Source organism: Podarcis cretensis (assembly GCF_951804945.1).
Source record: "Podarcis cretensis genome assembly, chromosome: 11".
In the NCBI taxonomy this organism is placed as follows: Eukaryota; Metazoa; Chordata; class Lepidosauria; order Squamata; family Lacertidae; genus Podarcis; species Podarcis cretensis.
In genome coordinates, this window is record NC_137180.1 from 48,032,323 (window position 1) to 48,057,499 (window position 25,177).

Here is a 25,177-nt window from a genome sequence, read left to right on the forward strand (position 1 = left end):
GCAGACCGGTAAAAGGAGTTTATCAGTTGTTTAACATTATTCTTTTGCAAGATCCTGAGGAAATGGAGTCTCTGTTGGGCCTTTCTGACCACCTGAGTTATGTAGATTTTCCAAGTGAGGTCCTCACTAAGATAAACTCCCAGGAATTTAAAGAAGGAGACTCTCTCCACACAGCCCCCCCCCCCCCCGATATACAACAGGGCAGGTTCCCCTCTCTCCCTCCAGAAGTTTTTGATATCGCAGCAGGGCCAAACATTGGTTTGTTTCCTTGTGGAGCGGTAGCAGCAGGAGTGGAGGAGCAGGAACTTTTCAAAAGAATGCACTAGCATGCTGCATAGTTTATTTTAAACTATGGTTTAATGTGATGGGTGAGCCAGGCCATGGTCTGACCTTCCAGAGCAAATGGAAAGCTGTCATTTAGCCATGATACTCAAGTCTATGGGAACAAAATGGCGTTGTTCCAGGTGTTTTGGACTACAACTCCCATCATCCCTCACTACTGGTCCTGCTGGCTAGGGATGATGGGTGTTGTAGTCCAGAAACTGCTGGGGACCCAAGTTTGAGAAACACTGCTCCAGACTTTATTGATCTAAGCAGAGCCCATGTGTTGAAAAAATTCCATTGATCAGTTAAACTGACCTACAAGAACCCCCAAGCATTTGTATATGCTTAATATCAAATACTCACCATACTGAGCATGTCCAGGCTAAGAGGCACATCATGGGACTGCTGTTTAATTGGTTTATCTGCCTTGAACTCGGTGTAATAGACCTTTAAAATATATTGGTTAGGTTAGGTAAACTAGTAAGAATGGCAGTGAAATGAAGCATTGCGAGTATAAGCAATATCGACGTTCAACTCAGCTTTTACCCCCAAGGCAATTAGGCTTGAAAGGAGCCTTTTATTGGCTCTGACAGGCGGAGTACCTCTACACACACACACACACACACACACACACATGTCCAATTGTGGTGGGATACTCTTCTTGGCGCAAAAGGAGTGGAGGAGTGTGTTGCTTTTAGGTTGCCAGATTCTAAGAGAGCAGGTGAGCTCCAACATTGTTTTTCTAAAAAAATAACACTGATTTGGGTTTATATCACAGCAACATTTTTTCAAGCCAAATTGTGATCCTGGAGGGCCCTTTACGGAGGAAAACTTGCAGTTGGGAGAGCGAAGTGTTAACTCTCTCATTTCATCAAAATATAGGGGAGGTGCTAGTTTTGAAAGGGTCAGAGGGGAAAGGGGGATACCTAAGCCTAAAGATACTGTGGAGTGTGGTTGCCTGGCTCTGTAAGAACTATTAGACAGATAAAATACGAAAGCGAACAGGAAACCAAACCATACTTAACAAAACAAGATCAGGGTTCTCACACCCTTTACTAGGCTACTGCACCATAATCCTTTGAAAGGCAAAACGTATGGTAGTTTTGGATTCCCCTGCCCTTAGATTTTCAGATTAATGCTGCCTGCTGTGTGCTACATCCCATCTGCTTGAAATCCAACCCAGCTTAAACATGCCCAGGAGAGTTTGGACAGCTGGACCACCAAAGACTTCGGCTGCATATACAGCAGCAAAGAAACCCAGACCTGCTGGGCTTTTTCTTAGCCCTGCAGATTTTAAAGTGACAGTATCTTAGGCAGAACTGCAGGTGGCAGCCCTACACAAAATCAGGCATGACCTTTCCTGTGTGTCCTTTCCCTATGTTTACTGCAAGCCTGGAGGTCAGGGTTTGTCTTGTTTCTTATTTATTGGAGAGCGCTTTAGGAATAACATTGTGCCCATGATATCATAATTATTTAAAAGTATGCACAGAGTCAGTTCTTCAATTGGAGTACCAAATTCTGCAAGGAACAGGACTCTTTTTCCTTTAACAGTTTAAATCAGGGGTGGAGAGCCTGCAGCCTTCCAGATGTTGTTGGAATACAGTTCCTACTGTCCTTGATCACTGGCCAAACTGGAAACATTGCTCTGGTTAGGAAAGCACTTTTGTGATTCCTCTGAGAGCCAGCCAATCTGCAGTCTGCACAGAAGAGGTATTCTGATTGGTCACAAGGTCCAGCCAATCAGAACTCGGCACAGCCAGCTTTTACTGGAAAGAGAAGAAGGGGTTGCTCCTGGGCTCATTCAGCTAAAAAAAGCTGGCTGCACATCCACAACAAGCTCAGGGTTCAAAGTATATGCAACTTGTGCCAAAGAATGGTCACAAGAGCATGACGCCGAATTCCTCCCTGAATGTGTATCACTGGGAATTCAAATTCTGTAGTCACATAAACATGACACCATGAGCTATTGAGACACTCAGTGCCGCATTTACGTATAAGCTAAACAAGCTATAGCTTAGGGCCCCACTCTCTTGGGGGTCCCCCCAAAATTTAAAGGGCAAAAAACCAAATGTACTTTTCCAAAATATAAGATAAAAAACAAATAAAATAAAGCCTACATACAGGAACAGTGTTTTGTGTTGTGTAGGCTCCTATGATGTACATATTTTGTTATGTGCAAATGGCTTTAGATACCTATTAGGTCCATAAATTACCATGTAGCATATATTCAACACAAAAAACAGTGACAATTTGTTGTTGACAAAGGACAGCTGGGCATAGAAAGGGCCCCATTACCTTCAGTAGCTTAGGGCCTCATCAAACCAAAATCCAGCCCTGGAGCCCTGGAGACACAGGAATACCTCCTTGCATAGCCAAAATAGAAAGGTACTCACAGTATACCCGGTGATGGAACTTGCATGCTGCCGAGGCATTCTCCATTGTATACTAAATGCCGTGCAGTTCAGCGAATCCAGGGTTATATCCAGAGGTGGCCCCAGCCTATCTGTGGCAAAGAAATAGCAAAGCACAAGAAGCTGTAGGGTATAAAAATATTGTTTGTATACTGAGGACAAAAAGTGCACGGCGGGGGGGGGCAGGCAGCTGAATCTCCTCTATTTTTAGGAAAGCCCTCCCGGAAAAAAAATTAAGATGTGGGCAGAGCAGCTCAGACCCCAGAATTGCTGGACTGGGGGGCATTTCGACAAGGTGGCAATACTGCTCCATCCAGCCTTGCCCTGCTGTGCCAGTGTAAGGCCTTTGCCACCCTGGAACTCCTTGATGCACCTGCCCAAACTGTGGATGGGTGAAAACTAGTGTAAACCACCCAAATGGGGCATTTGGGGGGTTGTGAGAGGTTAAAGTTGCTGGGTTCTGGCAAGTGTCAGCAAGGAGCCTTATCTAGGCCTGTTGTTGCACCAGTCAGAGAGCTAGGTAAAGGTAAAGGGACCCCTGACCATTAGGTCCAGTCATGACCGACTCTGGGGTTGCGGCGCTCATCTCGCTTTATTGGCCCGAGGGAGCCAGCGTACAGCTTCCAGGTCATGTGGCCAGCATGACTAAATCGCTTCCGGCGAACCAGAGCAGCGCATGGAAACACCGTTTACCTTCCCACCAGAGTGGTACCTATTTATCTACTTGCACTTTGACATGCTTTCGAACTGCTAGGTTGGCAGGAGCTGGGACCGAGAAATGGGAGCTCACTCTGTCGCGGGGATTTGAACCGCCGACCTTCTGATCAGCAAGTCCTAGGCTCTGTGGTTTAACCCACAGAGCCACCCGTGTCCCCTAGTCAGAGAGCTACTGTAGCCAAAAAAAACCAACAACAACCCAAGAAGAACCACCCCACTCCATCCTTCGTGTTGCAAGCTGTGGAGCTGCAGATATGGCAGCCTGCATACTTAAACCTACCTTGGAGGACCACTAAACTGAATGGGATAGACTGGACTGTAGCTCAGGGGTAGAGCAGCAGCTTTCAAACTAGGTCAAAGCTTGGTGGTAGACCATCTGCTCTGCATGTAGAAGGTCCCAGGTCCAAAAGGTCCAAAGCTTCTCCAGGAAGGGGCTGGGAATGTCCTATCTTAAACTCCAGAGAGACCTTGCCACTCCATGTAGACAATACTGAACTAGATGGACCAATAGTCTGAGACTCAGCATAAGGCTGCTTCATGTGTTCCTAGACTTGTACAGTGGTGCTGCTTCTTTACACTGGAAGTTTCAGATTTTAACAGCTTACCCAAGAGGTGCAGTAGACAATACCCTGAACTGGGATTTATTTTCGTTCACACCCCAAACCACCATGTGGGACGTGTCAATGGAAAAAGACAAGCAGAGCAGAACCATGCTGTCAGGGACTCAGCGGGAGCGCAGGGAGGAGAGGAGATGGAGAGCGAGGGGGAGCAATCCGAGGGCAGCGTAGGAGAAGATGACAGCAGCCCGAGAGATTCCATGAGCCTCTCCAGCGAATCGGAAGATTCACAGAAGGGGGCGCCGATGGGCAGGGCAAGGGGGGACCCAAGGGGGACACCCCAGAAACAAGGGGCCAGCGGGGACTCCCAGAGCAGCAGTTGGAAATCAGGACCAGCTTCCCCACCAGAGCGTAGTGGGGGGGAGGAGTCCCAGGTATCAGAGCCCACATATTCACCACCAGCGAGAGAAGAGGAGTCAGGGGTGGCCACGCCTCCATCGGAGAGCGAGGGAACGGTCAAGAGGAAAGTTGCAGGCTGGGCGCGCACGCCAAGTTCAAATGTACAGGCGAGCGGCACAGAAGGTAGCCCGGATAGGGAACCAGGTCCTAAAGCCCGCCGGAAGGAGGGGGAAGAATCATCAGGGTCAGCGTCAGAGGAGTCCAGGAAGGATGAAACCCTAGCGGGCAGGAGGGCCCAGAGGAGAAAGGAACTTAGGAAGAGGTGGAGCAAGGCGAGAGTCTTAAACTGGTGTGGAAGGGGCGGAGACTCAGACGGGACTTCGCCGGTCTAGGGTTGAGACGTAGAGCTGCGCGCTGCGGCTTTAAAATGGAAACTGAACCTCAATAAAGACTTTTGTACAGAACTACAGCCTAGCGTTGGTCCTCTGTGAGCTGGGACCTGGAGGCAGCTCTGACACATGCGTCTTGGACAGCTGGGCTGGTAGTCTCAATCTGGCCCCTACATTTAATAATCGTCCTTGCCCAAGCACCATATTGGACTCACTCAGTGGGTAGATATGTATTACCTTTTCTTACGCACAGAAGCCTAAAGACATAACACACTTGCTGTGATATCTATTTAGCTTACATGAAGTTTTGAGATTTGATTGAGTAATAATTATCTCACAGTGGATGCAAAGTGATCATATGAACCGAATCCATCCAATATCCTCGAGCCATATTTGAGTTATTCTGTTAACTGTACTCAGAATTCTAAAATGCTCAGCTCTCGTTTTAGAACCATATGGTGCAGAGTTGCCACTTTCCTAGTAATCCTAAAGCTGTGTACACATTACCAGTTACTGTGGCACCAGTCCTCCGCTCCCACTGTTTGTTTTTGAATCTGTGAACACATGGCGTTACCCAGGGACACAGAGCTATCCTGTAGTCTCTGGTGAAATGCTGTTTCGATGCAGTCCAATCTGACTTGAGCATGATATCCTCGTTCAGGCTGCACTGAATACCACTCCGATGCACACGGTGACAAGCAAATTTAACTTGAAATTCACCGTGGAAAAGCGACCTCACTGCATTTCAAGCCGGTAATCTGTACACAGCCAAAGACCATGTTCACACCATACCTTTAAAGCCCTATGATACCGCTTTAAACAGCCACAGCTTCCTCCAAGCTGCAGTTTGTCAAGGATACTGAGAGATGCTAGGTAAAGGCAAAGGGACCCCTGACCATTAGGTCCAGTTGCGGATGACTCTGGGGTTGCGGCACTCATCTCGCTTTATTGGCTGAAGGAACCGGCGTACAGCTTCCGGATCATGTGGCCAGCATGACTAAGCCGCTTCTGGTGAACCAGAGCAGTGCACGGAAATGACGTTTACCTTCCTGCCGGAGCGGTACCCATTTATCTACTTGCACTTTGACGTGCTTTCAAACTGCTAGGTTGGCAGGAGCAGGGACCGAGCAATGGGAGCTCACCCCGTTGCGGGGGTTCGAACCGTCGACCTTCTGATCAGCAAGCCCTAGGCTCTCTGGTTTAACCCACAGCGCCACCCTTACTGAGAGATGTTAGGAGGCTCCTATTCCTTTCACAGAGCTACAACACTAACAGAGCTACCGATCCCTGGGAAGAGAGATAGATTGTTCAAACTCAGACATCCACATATCCCATCATGTTTCCAGAATGTAGCCACTCTACCCTGTACATCAGGCTTAACCAACATATGCCCTTCAGATTTTGTTGAACTCCAGATCCCATCAGCTGCTGCCAACTTATCCAATGGTCAGTGGCTATGGGAGCTGTAATCTTAACATCAGGAGGGCACCAGGTTGGCTATCCCTGATGCACATCAACTGCAATCATAGGAGCAGCTTGCCCAGTGTTTCAGCTTTTTTTCGGTCTGAAAGGTTTGCCATGGGTGTTCATTTCATCATTGCCATGGATCTTTTATGATTTTTATCATAGGACCCCTTTGTTGCTGAAGCTAACAGACCTTCCTGGTTAATTGCTGGTTATCCTTGGCAAGACCATCAAAGAAAGAATGAATATTGGGGGTGAGGGAGAGATTATGCAACACACACACACATCCTCAGCTAGTAAAGAATCAGTAGAGCTTGTCCAGTTATTTTCCGGCTAGAAGAAAGCTTAAAGCTGTTCATATCACAAGTTCCATCTACCTGCACATTTATTTATTTTCCTGTCTTGGAAATAAAATGCTCAAACATTAGTAGCCCATTAAAACCATTGCTAGTCAACACACATGTTTATATTAGGTGAGTAAAAGGAGAATAGATACTAATTCTTTTTTAAAAAATCAATCAAAAAGATTTATATTATCAAGAGAGATTCCGATCTTTATATAATCATAGGTTGGATTGGATGATCCTGCCCATCACACTGGAATCTTTTTACGATGTTACAGTTCATTAGAACTGCTTTTATGATGTGTGCTCTATCCATATTGTACACTGCTTAGGAACTAAGACATGGTATTAAGCTGTATATCAATTATTATTAATAAAATTATTATTGTGTGTGTATACATATATAGAGAGAGAGCATTATTATTATTATTATTATTATTATTATTATTATTATTATTAGCCTGTCCTGCTCACCCATTTGATAGACCTATGCATGGTATATAGCATGCATATAGCATCTGAAATCCTTGGAGTAAATCTGGGTGGCTTTTTAATGGGTGTTCCACCCTCACCTTTCAGGTCGATTGCAGGAGCTTAGCCTACCTGTGCAGGCTCTATTCAGACTTTCCACCCCTGCACAGATGTGTGTGTACACCTATTTCCCTTCACAGAACAAGTGGGATCAGGGAACAGGTATCCAATCCAATGTGTGCTTCTGGTATAAAATGAATGAGTCCAATGTTCTCTCGGTTCAGCAAGAGATTAGATCTGCTTCTTTGGTAAACCTCATCTATCAATTTGACCATTTTGGCCCCTCCACGATTGCTGGAATTACTGCTGTGCCGGATTAGTCCAATTTTAGCAGCTAATAATTAAAAAAAAAATTAAGGCAGGGAATCTATCCAGCACATAGACAGTTCTCATCAAAATAACTTCAGCAATGAATTAAATTGATCAGACCTCAAACTAATCCCCATTATTTCATAGCTGTTTTCCGATACACAAACGGTTCTCTGCCTGATTGCCAGGGCACAATTCTTACTCGCCACAGGTGACTAGTAGGTCACAGGTACAGGCATGTTTTACATACTTTATTTTAAAATTTATTTCTCTTGGACCAATCTGAAAATACAGATGGTGCTATTTACAACAGTACTATCAACAGCCTCTTCTTTCAACAGCATAGGAACAGCATGGCAGGGTTAGGAGAAATGTCCTTGTGCATTTGGTGGGTGAAAATCGAAAGCACATCAAAGTGCAAGTAGATAAATAGGTACTGCTCCAGCAGGAAGGTAAACGCCGTTTCCGTGAGCTGCTCTGGTTTGCCAGAAGCGGCTTAGTCATGCTGGCCACATGACCCAGAAGCTGTACGCCGGCTCCCTCGGCCAATAAAGCGAGATGAGTGCCGCAACCCCAGAGTCGGCCACGACTGGACCTAATGGTCAGGGGTCCCTTTACCTTTACCTTTAATACCAAGTTAAAATACTGGAAGCTAATGTTCCAATACAGAGGAAGCTGCCTTATACCAATTAAGACCATTGTTCCATCAAGTTTAATAATACAGCAACCAACAGAAGCCCTGCCCAGTGATGTAAAGTGGAAAAATTTCCAGTGCGTAATTTTTGGGGTGTGAAATCTTCTATTGCATCAGTACATTAGGAACAATGAATGGATGTCAACTGCAAATATTGGGCAGGGCTGGCAGATGTTAGCTTTGTTTATGAAACACAAATTCAAAGTCTTCACCTGGTAATTGCATAGTGACAATTTCGCCATAAGCTAGTATCCTGATATAGCATATGCAAACAAACACTTAACCTGTTGACATATTGCAAGACTTCATGTGTGGCTCTGGTTGGATGTTCTAACCTCCTATAAATGATAATAGTATTTTTATTATTTATTCCCTGCCCATCTGGCTGGCTTGCCATTCTGGGCGGCTTCCAACAGGATATTAAAAACACAATAAAAGATCAAACATTAACAACATCTCAAAACAGGGCTGCCTTCAGATGTCTTCTAAAAGTCAGATACAGTAGTTTATTTCCTTGACATGTGATGGGAGGGCATTCCACAGGGCGGGCGCCACCACCGAGAAGGCCCTCTGCCTGGTTCCCTGTAGCTTCACTTCTTGCAGGGAGGGATCCGCCAGAAGGCCCTCGGAGCTGGACCTCAGTGTCCGGGCTGAACAATGGGGGTGGAGACACTCCTTCAGGTATACTGGGCCAAAAAATTTATCATCCCAAGGGCAGTGAGAGTAGGTGCCTGGGGTGAGTCCTGAGGGCCAGATAAAGAAGTTTGGAGGGCCACCTTTGGTGCCAAGCCCTGAGATTTCCCACCCCTCATTTACGATTTTTATGTAATTACATAATATATATTCTGCCATTTGCATAAGGGCAGTTTACAGCAGGAAAACAGATTATAGAAAAGTCACAATCCTTAAAAACATATAACACGTCAGTAAAGAACAATTATTGAGAACAGCAGGGGCAGTCAGGTCTCTTTGCCTTCAAATGCCTTCCAGGAGCAGGAGCATAGCTGCCTAAAACTATAAAGAGGTGGAGCCAGATGCACTTCAGGGAGAATTCCACATGCAAGGAGCCACCACTGAAAAGGCCCTATTACCCGACCTTCCTCATATTGACCATCACCTCATATGCTGATCTTAGAGCATGAGCATCTTGATATATGGAGACCAAGTAACTAAAGAGTCAAGGCTACTCTTCTCTGTTCTTTAAATATTTCAGTATTAATCCATAGAATGGGAGGTTTATATTTAATAGGAAGTGAAACCAAAATAAAGGGCTTACATTTCTTTAAAAGGACTTAAAAGTGATCAAAGAATATGATCTCAGAACCAAAAGCACATTCTATAGAGACCTCTTAGATAACAATTTTCTTGGCAAAAGGTCTTTATAGGTACACAAACACCACTTTTATTTTCTGCAAGCTAATGATATTGCCGACCTTATCTGTTGTGACAGAGGTGGAAAGCTGCAAAGAGAGGGCTTTTCAACCAATTCTAACAAAAATGCCAGGTGAAATGAAGTTATCTTAAAGGTCACTTTGGAAAACGTGAGATGAGGCTTCCATCAGGTTTGCTCTTGTCATTTCCACAAACATTTGATCTTCAGCTAAACACAAAACTTAACACCATACAAATACTCACCGGTATTGATCAGCAACAAGATGTTCGGAGATGGGGAGGGAAAGCAAGCAGAGAGATGACATTTGGGACTTTTAAATAATTTATCTGATTGTTTACTGCTATGGGAGAATTTGTGGGAAGGGAGCTTAGAGGGATGGAAGTGAGCTGCAGCAAAGGATTAAGGAGAAACATGATTGCTGTGCCAGTCTCAAATGTACAGTGGTACCTCGGGTTACATATGCTTCAGGTTACAGACGCTTCAGGTTGCAGACTCCTCTAACCCAGAAATATTACCTCAGGTTAAGAATTTTGCTTCAGGATGAGAACAGAAATCGTGTTCCAGTAGCATGGCAGCAGCAGGAGGCCCCATTAGCTAAAGTGGTGCTTCAGGTTAAGAACAGTTTCAGGTTAAGAACGGACCTCCAGAATGAATTAAGTTCTTAATCTGAGCTATCAATGTAGTACGAGCTTTATCAAACTTTCCCAAATTTGTTCACAGGCCAATGGGGCCGGGGGGGGGGGGTGTCTTCAATTTAGAGGTTGGAAACCTCACACTCCAAAGACAAATGTGATTCCCCATGCTTCTCTGTCTGGCCCTTGAGACTCCCCATGGGTAGTGATGTTAAATTCCTGAGAATAATCTTTTGGAGAATATTCTCAAGAATATTCTTGATTAATGAGGTGTGTATAGCGGGACACGGGTGGCGCTGTGGGTTAAACCACAGAGCCTAGGACTTGATGACCAGAAGGTCGGTGGTTCGAATCCCCGCGACGGGGTGAGCTCCCCTTGTTTGGTCCCTGCTCCTGGCAACCTAGCAATTTGAAAGCACGTCAAAGTGCAAGTAGATAAATAGGTACTGCTCTTGCGGGAAGGTAAAAGGTGTTTCCGTGCACTGCTCTGATTCGCCAGAAGTGGCTTAGTCATGCTGGCCACATGACCCGGAAGCTGTACGCCGGCTCTCTTGGCCAATAAAGCGAGATGAGTGCCGCAACCCCAGAGTCGGTCACGACTGGACCTAGTATACCAGTATTACAACACTTCTGGCAGTGGGTAAGTTTAGTACAACAGTTTATTTAGTACAGCAGTTTATTTACGGTAGTTTATTTGTTTATTTATTGTGCTTGTTAAACTTCCACCTCACCCTTCTGCTGCAGCACAGCAGTTTTCAACAATAACAGTAGAAAATAGAAGTAAAGAGGGAAGGGAGATGGAGAGTAGAAAATAGAAGTAAAGAGGGAAGGGAGATGGAGAGGAGACGAAAGCATTTCAATAAAATGTGAAAGTAAAAACACATCCGGCTGGGTTAAAGAAACAAAGATGGAGATTCCAAGGCAAAATAGCGGGGTGGGGCAGAAATTAAGGTCCAGAAATCCAAAATGGAGCAGGGGATGTGAAATGTTCTCTTCTCCTGCGTGTCTTTGAATGACCACAGCTCAGATGTAATGAGTAAGAAGAAAATCCCAAAGATTTCTCAGACACTGCTGCTGCTGCAAAGCATGTTGATGGCAGCCAGACAGCTGTAATAGACCAACTTAAAAAACATGATTGCATAATTCCATTCTTAGCTAGGAAATAAGCAATTTGAAAACAGGCAGCACATGCTTTAACCTTTTACATGACTGCCATCCCCTTTAATCATATTGTTATAATTTGAAAGCCTGTTTAATGGAAGACTTGAAATGTTGTAAGGCTGGGCAATCTCCATGTTAAATCCAGACAGTGACTAGTTTTCATGGTTGAGGTAGGAAGGTTGAGTGCTTAACAAATGAAGCTGCATCAAACCTTCAAATTCCAAGAATCACAGAGTTGGAAGCAACCCCAAAGAGCATCAAGTCCAACCCCCCGCAATGCAGGAATCTCAACTAAAGCATCCATGACAGATGGTCATCCAACCTCTGCTTGAAAACCTTCAATGAAGCAGAGTCCACAACCTCCCATGGGAGTCCATTCCACTGTTGAACAGCAATTACCATCATAAAGTTCTACCTGATGTTCAGATGGAATCTCCTTTCTTGTAACTTGAATCCATTGGTTTGGAGCAGGATCTAACAAGCTTGCTCCATCTTCCCTTTAGGTATTTGAAGATGGCTATCATATCACTTCTTGGTATCCTCTTGTCCAGGCTAAACATACCCAACTCCCTCAACCGTTCCTCATAATGCCTGGCTTCCAGACCCTTCACCATTTTGGTAGCCCTCTTCTACACACTTTCCAGCTTGTCGATATCCTTCTTAAATTGTGGCACCTGGACACAGTACTTCAAGTGTGGTCTGACCAAGACAGAATAGAGCAGTATTATGACTTTTCTTGATCTTGAATACTATACTTCTGATGGTGCAGCCTAGAATAGCATTAGCTTTTTTTTTGCTGCTGCATTACACAGTGGACTCATGCAAAGCTTGTGGTCTACTAAGCCCCCAGATCCTTTTCACATGTACTACTGCCAAGTCAGGTGTCCCCCATCTTCGATTTGTGCAGCTGGTTCTTCCTGCCTAAGAGTAGAATGTGACATTTTTCCCTATTGAAATTTATTTCATTAGCTGTGGTCCAGTTCTCCAACCTGTTAAGGTCATCTTGAATCCTAACTCTGTCTACAGTGACATTAGCTACCCCTCCCGGTTTGGTGTCATCTGCAAATTGGATGAGCATCTCCTTAATATCTTTATCCAAGTCATTTATAAAGATGTTGAACAACAAGACCCAGACAGAACTCTGCGACACCTCACTTTTCATATTTCCTAGGATGATGAGGAACCATGAGTGAGTTTGGGTTAGTGGGTCTCTTTGGGTTTGGTCAGTCAACCAGCAACAGAGAATCTCTTGAAATATCTAAACTCCATGGCTTGAAATTATCTCTAGTTGCAGTAGTAAAGTTCAGAGTTCTGCTATACTTGTAACCTTTTCCCGTTAATGATCATATTTAGCTGTGTAAGTTCTAAGAACATCTCCAATGTGTTTTGGGAGGTTGAAGCTAGCTCTGTTTTTTTTCCAAAAGATACTTAGACTAATGTTTTTGGCATGCCATCGTCTCGTGAATTTGAAAACAACACACTGTGTACACTCGCAGTGCCTCTTCTATTTTGAGAAAATATTCACCAATCTACAGAATTCCCTAATGTTCCTAATGCACATTAGGTAGCAGGAGATTTCACACAAACAGGTGCTAGCAATTTTAAGTGCCTATTTTTCTTGTTCAAACAGCATAGGGTATAATTAAAACTTGAAATTCATTTCAGAAGTTGTGTATCTTCATGAGATATGTAAAGTTTGCAGTTTCCACAAGTTTGTCTAGGTGTTTTGTTGTTGTAGTTTTTTGGCTAGCTCAATTGGTAGAGCTCTGGATCTCAAGGTTGTGGGTTCAAGCCCCACGTTGGGCAAACGATTCCTGCATTGCAGGGGGCTGGACTAAATGACCCTTACGGTCCTTTCCAACTCTATGATTCTATGATAAGCTGAGCTTTTTTTCCCCTTGGAAGAATGTCTACTCTTTGTAGTACCAGCAGGAATATAGGAAGGCGCCTTATGCCAAGTTAGACAGATGGTCCATGATACAAAATGGCTGCTTTGGGTGTGTGGCGTAACACAAGAAGCCTACCAGTATACCTGAAGGAGCGTCTCCACCCCCCATTGTTCAGCCCGGACACTGAGGTCCAGTTCCGAGGGCCTTCTGGCAGTTCCCTCACTGTGAGTAGTGAGGTTGCAGGGAACCAGGCACAAGACCTTTTTGGTAGTGGCACCCACCCTGTGGAATGCCCTCCCATCAGATGTCAAGAAAATAAACTATCTGACTTTTAGAAGACATCTGAAGGCAGCCCTGTTTAGGGAAGTTTTTAATGTCTGATGTTTTATTGTATTTTTAATATTTTGTTGGAAGCCACCCAGAGTAGCTGGGGAAACCCAGCCAGATGGATAGGGTATAAATAAATTTTACTATCATCATTACTACTACTACTACTACTACTACTACTGCACCTAAAGAAGCAGCGAGAGAGAGAGAGAGAGGACTGAAAAATGGTGAGGGCACCTCTCCACTAGCCATGCCATCACTTGGATGGGTTGGGAAGGCAGAGAGAAGCTCTTTGTGTCCCTTCTCTGTTCAGAACAAAGATGTGAGGGTTGGGATCCAATCCTGGCACCTAGCGAAATTATTTATGTATTCATTTCAATAAATTTATACACTGCTTGACTGTAAAAACAAACAAAAAAGCAACAACCCTCCAAGCAGTTTACAAATGAGTGAGGCAATAAAATTGTGGGTAAGGTAAAGGTAAAGGTACCCCTGCCCGTACGGGCCAGTCTTGCCAGACTCTAGAGTTGTGCGATCATCTAACTCTAGAGGCCGGGAGCCAGCGCTGTCTGCAGACACTTCCGGGTCACGTGGCCAGCGTGACGAAGCTGCATCTGGCGAGCCAGCACATCACACGGAAATGCCATTTACCTTCCTGCTAGTAAGCGGTCCTTATTTATCTGCTTGCACCCGGGGGTGCTTTCGAACTGCTAGGTTGGCAGGCGCTGGGACTGAGCGATGGGAGCGCACCCCGCCACGGGGATTCGAACCGCTGACCATGCGATCGGCAAGTCCTAGGCGCTGAGGTTTTACCCACAGCGCCACCCGCGTCCCGTCAAAATTGTGGGTAAAAACAGTTAAAAACAACTATTTAGAACATATAAAAGATTAAGATCAGCAATAAACAAAAAACACTCTCCACATGTCTGGGTAGACTTAGACTGGGTAGACGGAAACAGGATTTTTAGCAGGATGGCTGTAGGCAAGGGAGTTCCAAAATGTATTTGCTGCCCCACTAAACAAGTGATTTCTTACAAAGATGGATGGGGTATTATGTGGCACCTGTAACAGTGCCAGTTTTGCGGATCAAAGTGGTCAAGTGGGCATATATGGGGTAAGGTGCTCTCACAGGTAAACTGCCTGCCCCCGCCCCCAAGATGTAATGGGCTCAATTTTATATACAGTGGTACCTCGGGTTACATACGCTTCAGGTTACATACGCTTCAGGTTACAGACTCCACTAACTCAGAAACAGTGCTTCAGGTTAAGAACTTTGCTTCAGGATGAGAACAGAAACTGTGCTCCGGCGGCGCGGTGGCAGCAGGAGGCCCCATTAGCTAAAGTGGTGCTTCAGGTTAAGAACAGTTTCAGGTTAAGAACGGACCTCCAGAACAAATTAAGTACTTAACCCGAAGTACCACTGTATATATCAATGCTCTGGACTCAAATAGTTGGCCACCCTCTGCTAGATTTAATGTGGGCATATGGAAGCAGGTGCTGATTTCAGTGTAAGAGATGCCAAACCAGTGCAAACAGGAAAGGAACAGGAAGAGCCAACCGTCTGTCATGCATTGTGAATTTCTGAGGGGGTATTTGCTAACCTCTTTTGTGCGTGCCATAGGAAGTAGCGGTGGGCACCCGGGCACCCGTAGGTGTTGCATTGGCAATCCTCTCTGTCCAAGGTCAACAAACAAGCTTTGTGGTTGAAGAGGGGTTTGAATTCAGTCCCAAAGCCAAATTTAACCCTCTAGCCACTACAGGGCACTGCTAAAAAAAAAAAAAAACCCATTGAGGAGAGGAACAACACCAATGTCTTTCCCTTTAACTGCCCCTTGCTCCTCAGAAAGGTTAATCTCTTAAACTGTTTTATGGGAAGAGTTCGGGAGACCATGGTAAACCATGTTTCTGAGGTACATATCTGACTTAGCTGGTACTGGATTTTCAAATCTAGAAAGAGTTGCCTCTGGCAATAATAACATTGGAGTCTGTGGTGTGCATGCATCTTTTAAGCTCCCAGTTTCTGAAAGGGCTCAGATAAGATTACCAGCTGACAGAAACAGTTCTTCACAGGCTTGGCAAGTAGCGATACAGGGCTCCACGGAGCAGTATTTTACTGAAATGAATTCATCACAGAAAACGTATTTCTTCATTCAGTGCCTCCAGTTCTGTAAACCCTTTTCCACATGAGTGCAGCTACAGGGAGCTCAACAGAGGAAGCAGCAGCTAAGGAGCTGCTTTGGTGGTAAAAGAGTGACCTGGCTTCTTAGGACTGGTTCGCACATGACTGTTCTTGCCTTGGCTACTGCAACATCAAGTGGTTAATCGCATATACGAAGCGGTCCTAACGGAAGATGCAGTCTCTCACCTCAAATGCAATGCTTTGCAATTAAAATTCGAACATACCCATTGCAAACTGGAACCAGACCACCCTGGAATCAGTTCTAGGTTTAAAAGGCTCTGGTGCTACATTGTCCTTCTAGTCTCAACCCCTTTGCAAATAAATAATAATAATAATAATAATAATAATAATAGGGGATGATCACTAATAGCAGTGCTGGGGAATTCTGATGAAAACAGCTGTGCAAATTGCCAGCATTTGCTTGTTCCTCTCATGTTCAGAATGGAAACTAATCTAGCAAATAGGATCAGTAATCACTGCTGCTGTTTTCAGTCTGCAAGCAATACATAACAATATGTGACTGATTATTATTATTATTACCAATTTGCACTGCCTTTCCTTCGCAGTAAAATGAATAGTGTGGAATAATGTAATGACAACAAAATTAACTGTGCAATCAATTATGTAAAATTTCGCCATCGTGGAAAGCAGGGTGAATAATGAAGTTTTTGTCAGAAGAAGCCAAACTGCAGCAAAATGGAAACAGCACTGCATGCAACAAATGCCAAGCAGAAAGGAAATTGGTGTCTTCTTACTCCTTTACTCACTAGAGCAGAGCTTTCCAAACTGTGTATCGCGACACGTTAGTGTGTCGGCTGCAGTGTGTAGGTGTGTTGTGCGACCACTCCCTGCACTCCTCCCAGGGCTGGAAAGGGGTTAGTTTAACCTCTGGTTTGCTAGTAAAACTAAATTACTGTGCTGTGAAATGATACAGGTCTAAAAAGTGTACCACCAACAGGAAAAGTTTGAAAAGCTCTGCCCAGTCATTTGCTAATGAGCCACCTGTAATTTCCTGTTTTGATAAATGTATGTGTCTTTGTTTCTCAATCTGATCCTTCTACATGGTTTTGTATGCATTGTGGTATTTATGCTTTGCGACTTGCTGCTGGTTTTTTTGATTATAGTTTCATAATTATTTATTGTAACTGCTGAGATTGAAGTTGTTTAATTATTTCCTGATATTTAATTTTATCGTGTACTGTTTTATTCTAATGAATTATTGAAGAATACTTAATTTGATGTAAGTTGTTTATTTCAAAGTAATGTTTTTAATATGACCTTTTTTGTATTGCATCAGATTGCTATAAGGTGTGTGATCGTTGTTTCTTCAGCTTGTAAATCGCCTTGTGTCTAGTAATATAGAAAGGTGGTATGCAAATTAAAAGCGAAATGAAAATACAGTGGTACCTCGGATTACATACGCTTCAGCTTACGTACGCTTCAGGTTACAGACTCCGCTAACCCAGAAATAGTACCTCGGGTTAAGAACTTTGCTTCAGGATGAGAACAGAAATCGAGCAGCGGCAGCGGGAGGCCCCATTAGCTAAAGTGGTACCTCAGGTTAAGAACAGTTTCAGGTTAAGAACAGACCTCCGGAACGAATTAAGTACTCAACCCGAGGTACCACTGTAAAACGAAAACTGTTTCCCAACCTGAATAAGGAGGTAGAGTAGTTTACAAATCCCAGGCTTCCCTGCTGCTATTTCCTACAGCATCGTACATTTCTAAATTAGAAAAGTAGCCAACAAGTGTAAGCCATGCGTTTCTAATAGTAACAAAACAGACTTGCATCACTTGCAAGCCCTGTCTTAGTTCCATGGAATATTTGACCATGGTCAAATATTTCCAAATAGCCAATCAGCAAACAACTGATACGATTTATCTGTTGGTGAGCCAGTGTGGTGTAGTGGTTAAGAGCGGTAGTCTCGTAATCCTGGGGAACCAGGTTCGCGTCTCCGCTCCTCCACATGCAGCTGCTGGGTGACCTTGGGCCAGTCACACTTCTTTGAAGTCTCTCAGCCCCACTCACCTCACAGAGTGTTTGTTGTGGGGGAGGAAGGGAAAGGAGAATGTTAGCCGCTTTGAGACTCCTTAAAGGGAGTGAAAGGCGGGATATAAAATCCAAACTCTTCTCTTCTTCTTCAGGTGAATTAGACTCCTAACCTTAAACAAAGAAAGATACTTGTAGTGCAGTCACAAGGAACCTAGAAAGCTGTCTTAAACAGATCTGTCTAGTTCAGTGCTGCCTACATTGGGAAGCAGTCGTTCTCTGGGTTATCAGACAGAGAACATTCTCAGCCCTACCTGGGAGGTGCCAGGAATTGAACCTGCGACCTTCTGCAGATTTCTACCACTTATATGCAGAATTCATCATACGAAAGGCTAGGCTGGATGAATCCCTAGCAGGAATTAAGATTGCCGGAAGAAATATCAACAACCTCAGATATGCAGATGACACAACCTTGATGGCAGAAAGTGAGGAGGAATTAAAGAACCTTTTAATGAGGGTGAAAGAGGAAAGTGCAAAATATGGTCTGAAGCTCAACATCAAAAAAACAAAGATCATGGCCACTGGGCCGATCACCTCCTGGCAAATAGAAGGGGAAGAAATGGAGGCAGTGAGTGACTTTACTTTCTTGGGCTCCATGATCACTGCAGATGGTGACAGCAGCCACAAAATTAAAAGACGCCCGATTCTTGGGAGAAAAGCAATGACAAACCTAGACAGCATCTTAAAAAGCAGAGACATCACCTTGCCAGCAAAGGTCCGTATAGTAAAAGCTATGGTTTTCCCAGTAGCGATGTATGGAAGTGAGAGCTGGACCATAAAGAAGGCTAATCGCCGAAGAATTGATGCTTTTGAATTATGGTGCTGGAGGAGACTCTTGAGAGTCCCATGGACTGCAAGAAGATCAAACCTATCCATTCTGAAGGAAATCAGCCCTGGGTGCTCACTGGAAGGACAGATCCTGAAGCTGAGGCTCCAATACTTTGGCCACCTCATGAGAAGAGAAGGCTCCCTGGAAAAGACCCTGGTGTTGGGAAAGATGGAGGGCACAAGGAGAAGGGGACGACAGAGGACAAGATGGTTGGACAGTGTTCTTGAAGCTACAAACATGAGTCTGACCAAACTGCGGGAGGCAGTGGAAAACAGGAGTGCCTGGCGTGCTCTGGTCCATGGGGTCACGAAGAGTCTGACACGACTAAACGACTAAACAACAACAACAACAAAGCCCTATTGAGTTTAATGGTGCCTATTCCTGGATAGGTGGACATAGCATTGCAGCCTGACTGAGAAAAAGGGATGTAAAGCATGCCATATTATATACTGTAGTGCTAAATAATTAATCCGCTACAATACATAAGAAATAATAGATTTCAGTAATTTCCTATATAATAATAATAAAAAATCTTTACACTAGGGATGGTTAATTTGCAGTCCAAAGGCCAAATCTGGCCTACAAAGCAATTTCATCTAGTCTCAGAGGCTCAGCCAAACTCTAATTAAGTTGTCATAAAATATATTGCCCACGGTTTCACTATATGAAAAGAAAATTACTTTTTTTAAAAAAAGATGAGAGATGTTAAAAATGTTACATCTCTTTTTGGAAAATGCTGCCTGCCATGCCAAAACTCCACAGCCCCAAAGCCCTCACTGCTAGAGGTGCTGATTTTATTACAAAGCCCGACTTCCTACAAGGGAGGGAGGTTGCGCTGCGAAACGTAATTATGACTTCCTGAACACTGAAGCTTAGAACTACCCATGAGTAAATACAGAAATCGGCTATCTTGGGTTATGGATGAACCTGTAAGACATTTCATAAATGTTCTTATTAAGTTCCTCACACGTTGACATTGGCTATCAAGTTTATGGGCTTTTCTCTCCATCTTCCTCTGAATCTGAGATGGGGAACCTCAGGCTCAGGAACCAAGCACAGCTCACCCAGGCTTCTCTACATGATCCTCAGGGCTCTCCCCAAGTCACACACCTGGTTGGCATCCTCCTTGAGTGTTTTTATCTGGATGGGCTGTTTCCATGAACTCTGGTCATTCTTGCTTGCCTGGAGGCGGGGAGGGGCGTGTGTAGAACAGCACCGGCCCACCCATGAGGTGGGGTAAGAGGCTGCCTTAGGCGGAGCCCCACCTGCTCCGCCGCTTCCACTGGAACACCCTCCTCTCACCAATTTCAGGCTGCAGGGGGGGCACGGTGGGGGCGCACATTCCTGTTTCGCCTCAGTGTGAATGTGAAAAATTTGTAACAGTGAAAATTATATATATATATATATATATATATATATATATATATATATTCCACAAACTGTATACAGATAAGTAGCATGCATGTGACTGTCAGGAACTAGTCCTACTCTTGAGTAAGAGACACACGCCCAACTGACATGTTCTCTCCCTCCTGGTCGATCGTTCGGGAGCTTCAAAAACTTTCTTCAGCCCAAACATCACAGCAACCAATGCCAACAGACATCGGCACACTTAGGGATCCGCAGAGTCTTCGCAGCTTGCGTTACAGACCTCAGCAACTCAGCATTTTGGCTAATCTATTTACATATAAACAGACACGGAACATTGCAACATGGCTCCCTCTCTCTCTAGCAGCAGACAGCAAAGAGAATGAACAAAGGACAATAGTCCCACTTCATGGGACACAGTAACACAAACATCCTGTCTCCATCACTTCCCGCTCTGTGGAGTCAAAACATACACCGTCATGTGAAAGACAACAATCCCATGACTGCAATCATGGAGCAGGAATTCTAACATTGACATGATAGGAAGCAAAGTCAGCGTGCAGAATAAACAAACATAGCAACAAGAACCAATCTGCAACCTCACTAGAATAAGTTGTAGAACTCCACCTGAATGCCAAAATCAATGCTGGAATGACATTTGTCTGTCTTGTTTGTTTTTTAACAGGCATTCGCCTCAGACCCAAAGTCTCAGCTGACACAAAGGAGCGACACTCCCAAGCAAACATCAGTCACTAGAAGCTGTTCTTGAGCATTTCTGCAGCAGAGGCCATTTTCTCGCCCACCTCCGATGTGGCATTTTTTCACACTCACCACATAATTTCCTGCCACTCGTCTGAGAACGGAGAACAGTTCTAACCATGAAGTATTACTGGGTGCTGCTTTACAGTCCGAACATTGTGGCTTCCACCCGTCACCCACTCCCTTTGGAACAAAGGCCATTTGTGACATAAGCAAAGTTAGACCAAGACTCCAGCTAGGACACGACTGTCAGCCCTAATTGGCAGCACATCGTGAAACTTATTCTCTCTCTGGGGAAGGCCTTTCCCAGCTCTGCTACTCAAGATCTCTCAAGATGACAACTAGGAGGACAGCCGGTGGAAACTTACAAACCTAAGGAATAGAAAGCGAATGTAATTTTTAAGAGAAGAAGCTGTGACTTGAGTGTGTCAGCAAAGGTTGCTAAAAGTCTCCTCCTGTGGCCTGATCTACGTCAACTGCTCTTTGGTAGCACAGCTTTGAATTGCAGGTGGCGGAGCCATTCTCCCATTAAACTGGAAGACTTCCCCATTAAAGCAAATCATTGGCCATAGAATACTGGTGTGCCAGGTGGACAAAAGGGCTATAACCCTTATCCTAGCTGCTTTTTGTGGGTGTGCAAGGTGTTTTTATGTGGAGGAGCGTGAAATCATATCATCCTCCCTTCACCTGTAGTATGAAGTGATACAGTACAGCAAGGATGTCCAACTTCCAAGAGACTGCAATCTGTTGTTGTTGTTGTTTAGTCATTTAGTTGTGTCCGACTCTTCTTGACCCCATGGACCAGAGCACGCCAGGCACGCCTGTCTTCCACTGCCTCCTGCAGTTTGGTCAGACTCATGCTGGTAGCTTTGAGAACACTGTCCAACCATCTCGTCCTCTGTTATCCCCTTCTCCTTGTGCCCTCCATCTTTCCCAACATCAGGATCTTTTCCAGGGAGTCTTCTCTTCTCATGAGGTGGCTAAAGTATTGGAGTCTCAGCTTCACGATCTGTCCGTCCAGTGAGCAGTCAGGGCTGATTTCCTTAAGCATGGATAGGTTTGATCTTCTTGCAGTCCATGGGACTCTCAAGAGTCTCCTCCAGCACCATAATTCAAAGGCATCAATTCTTCGGCGATCAGCCTTCTTTATGGTCCAGCTCTTACTTCCATACATCACTACTGGGAAAACTACTCCCACTAGGGGAAAAAACCTGGCAGTTATCTACCCATTGTATCAACCAGAGTTGTTTTGTTGTTGTTGTTTTTGGGATATCAATCAGGATCACGAGATCAACCAGGGATGACCTGCGATCAACTGGTAGATCGCAGTTGACCGGTTGGACATCCCTGCAGTACAGGAACAGTTTGAACTAGGGCTGTACCACTTACAGGAGCCTTCCCCAACTGGGTTATCCTCCGGGGATCTTGGATTACAACACCCAATAACCCACCTGACACAGCAAAGCAGCAGAGGGTGAGACTATCAGTGGCTACTAACCATGATGGTCAGGCTCTGCCTCCACAGCCAGAGGCACAAGAGCTAATTCCTAGGGGTCGAGGTCCCTGCAATCCCCCCCAAACTGAGGGGACTGGGGCCCCAAACGTTGATGGGCATTGCCATTCAAATGGTATGCATCTTCTCATCGATTTTGTGGAGCAGGGCTTACCTGCCTGTGCTGTTTTATTCAAGTTGGTACCCATGGCAGAGGCAACACTGCTTCTGAATACCAGTTGCTGGAAACCACAAGAGGTGAGAGGTAAAGGACCCCTGGATGGTTAAGTCCAGTCAAAGGCAACTGAGGTTGTGGCGTTCATCTTGCTTTCAGGTCAAGGGAACCGGTGTTTTGTCCACAGACAGCTTTCCGGGTCATGAGGCCAACATGACTAAACCGCTTCTGGCACAATGGGACACCGTGACAGCAACCAGAATGCACAGAAACGCTGTTTACCTTCCTGCCATAGAAGTACCTATTTATCTACTTGCACTGGTGTGCTTTCAAACTGCTAGGTTGGCAGGAGCTGGGACAGAGCAATGGGAGCTCACCCCGTTGCAGGGATTCAAACCACTGACCTTCCAATCGGCAAGCCCAAGAGGCTCAGTGGTTTAGACCACAGCACCACCCGTGCTCCCACAAGAGGGGAGAACTAACCTATGGAGCTGCAGTAAGGAGTAGGGACTGACTCATCCATCTATTTCTTGGCCCTGTCAATTTCACAAGTGTTCATTCCTAAGCCTGTTCTTTCCCGTTTAACCGTGATTATAAAAAAACCCCAAAGAAATCTGCATTAAAAATCATACTTAAATATCAGAAAATGCACATTTAAATACCAATGCACACGTTTCTAAACATGGTTTGTCCTAAATTGCACGTTTTTAAAAGACATTTTGGTACTTTTTTCTTTTCCACCACAAGAATTCAGAAAAAAGTGAGATCTGAAGAATTGGTATCTTACAATCTGCCTACCAGTCTGGGAAGTGTATATCAGGTCAATTCACGATGAAATTCACAGAACTTGAATTCCTCAAGCATCACTAGAAAGGAGCAACTACTGTTCATTGATAGGAGCAACAGTTAAGTTGCCCAGGGGCTAAAATAGCCCCATGGAATCACACTGTACCTGCACAGACAAACCTAGTTGTTGATTTGGGTACCGATCACCACAAATAAAGGGGTGAACATACAATCAGGGCATATCTGGAGTGCGAGCATCCTCCCTTGGTGTGTTGTAATTCCTTCTTAGCTATTGGGATTCATTCCTGAGAAGCTTGGAAGTTAATTTTGAGGCTTTGCTGTGTGTCCATTATCTCTAATACACAGTTGCTCTTGAGTGCCTTAATATGGTTTGCATTTTCTTTACCTTGCCCTGTTGTGGTTTTAACATTAGAATATTTTGTTATGGAGGAAACTGCAATGAGCTAGAGAGTGAACAGTGTACAGTTTAAGTCACCCTAAGGGAACTGTTCTCTCACTGCCTGCACACAATTACAGCACTATTAAGCCTCATTATTATGATTATTGTGATTATTATTACACATGGTGAATGCTGTGTTTTTCAACTACTTCAACAAACCATCCAATGAGATTTGGAAAGAATGCGCAAAACGGCAGCCGAGCGCAAAGCTAAAGTGAAGGAACAGCATGAATATTAAGCAATGAACACCACTGGCAATTATATAGAAACACGGTGGAAATAAGGATAGAAATATTCTAGTCTTTGGGGAACTTAAGTCTATTTCACTTATTGATATAGCCAGATTCCTGACAGCTACAGTTTCATTTTGCCCTTTTTAAAATTGTGCTTGACTTCCTTTTTCCTCATCCATAATGCATTTCAAATATGACTATAAATAAATGTTCAGAATGAGTCCAGCAGCCATCAAGAGGTTTCGAATCGGACCCACAAGGGTTTTTGATCTTGGAGTTTAATTTTAGCAAGCTGCATTTGTGGCATTTATTTTTACAGCTGATTTTCCCCCTCCCCCCACCTTCAGAAATAGATTTCTCTCTCAGTCGCTTGTTTCTTGGGGGTTACAAAATTGATCTGTGTACGCCAGCAAGATTCTGAGCAGAAGAACTTATGGGGGGAGGGGGAGCGAGAGAAAAACTACAAGGTGAGCTTGGCTACTCCTTTTACTCCATCAAGCCCTTTCAAGGTCAAATCTCATTACTGAAAAGGGACTAGTTTTATTGCCACTCTCAATTTGACCTTTTCCAGATGCAATTCCTGCATTAACTCACTTTGTCTATCAGTATTAAAAGAGCAAACCAGGGAAGCAACAGTCCTTGCTGTCTTGTCTGTCCGCCCACTTCCTTTTGATGTCTCTGTACATGAGATTTTTGTTGTTGTTGTTTAAAAGAAAGTAGAAGCAGAATCTCAAACCGAGGCTCTCAAATAAACATGCAGATTTTGAAAATAATGCAAAAAAACCAAAAAACCACCCTAAAGCAATTACCTGCACTCATTTCAACATCTCTTTCGCCTTGCTATTTGTTATTTGTGAGGAAGAAATAAAATGCATTGGGCAATTTACATTCAACAATTATTATTTTTCAGAATTAGGTACTACCTCTTCACTTGTTGCTGCTTTCCCCTGTTTTCTGGGGCTGCCTCTCCTCCAGGTAAATGATAGGTGCCTTTCACTTTTTTTTAACCATTCAACATATGATAAACAGCAGGACTGAAACAGAGCTGCGTAGCTACCTGAATGATCTCTGTACTCAGCTTATTGAAAACGATATTTCACAGCAGGGACTCAATCGAAGCCTTCTCAGAAAACCCCACAATTCCAATAGCCTTTGGAATAGTGTAGGTGGGATTTAAATTGCACACGGCTGCAGTTTCTCTCCTGGGGTTTAGCCTTCCCTAAATTGAGCTGCAAGTGGGGGAGACGAGGGCAGGTTGCAGCCTTCATCTGCAAAGAGTCTTCTAAATGTTTTTCTGCCACTCAT

General features: G+C 44.4%; 1 protein-coding gene across 2 annotated transcripts in view; it reads right to left on the minus strand.

The window, feature by feature from the left end:
* EGFLAM (EGF like, fibronectin type III and laminin G domains) overlaps window positions 1-25,177 on the minus strand; it is a 112,445-nt gene that overhangs the window by 75,269 nt on the left and 11,999 nt on the right. The window contains exons 2-3 of one of the 2 annotated variants that reach the window (XM_079994757.1): window positions 2,718-2,827; window positions 688-771 (exon numbers count right to left, since the gene is read on the minus strand). In XM_079994757.1, the coding sequence (XP_079850883.1) occupies window positions 688-771; window positions 2,718-2,827 (194 nt within the window). Of the gene's footprint in view, window positions 1-687; window positions 772-1,679; window positions 1,920-2,717; window positions 2,828-25,177 lie in introns of those variants that run through there. The other variant, XM_079994758.1, reaches the window with a different exon arrangement.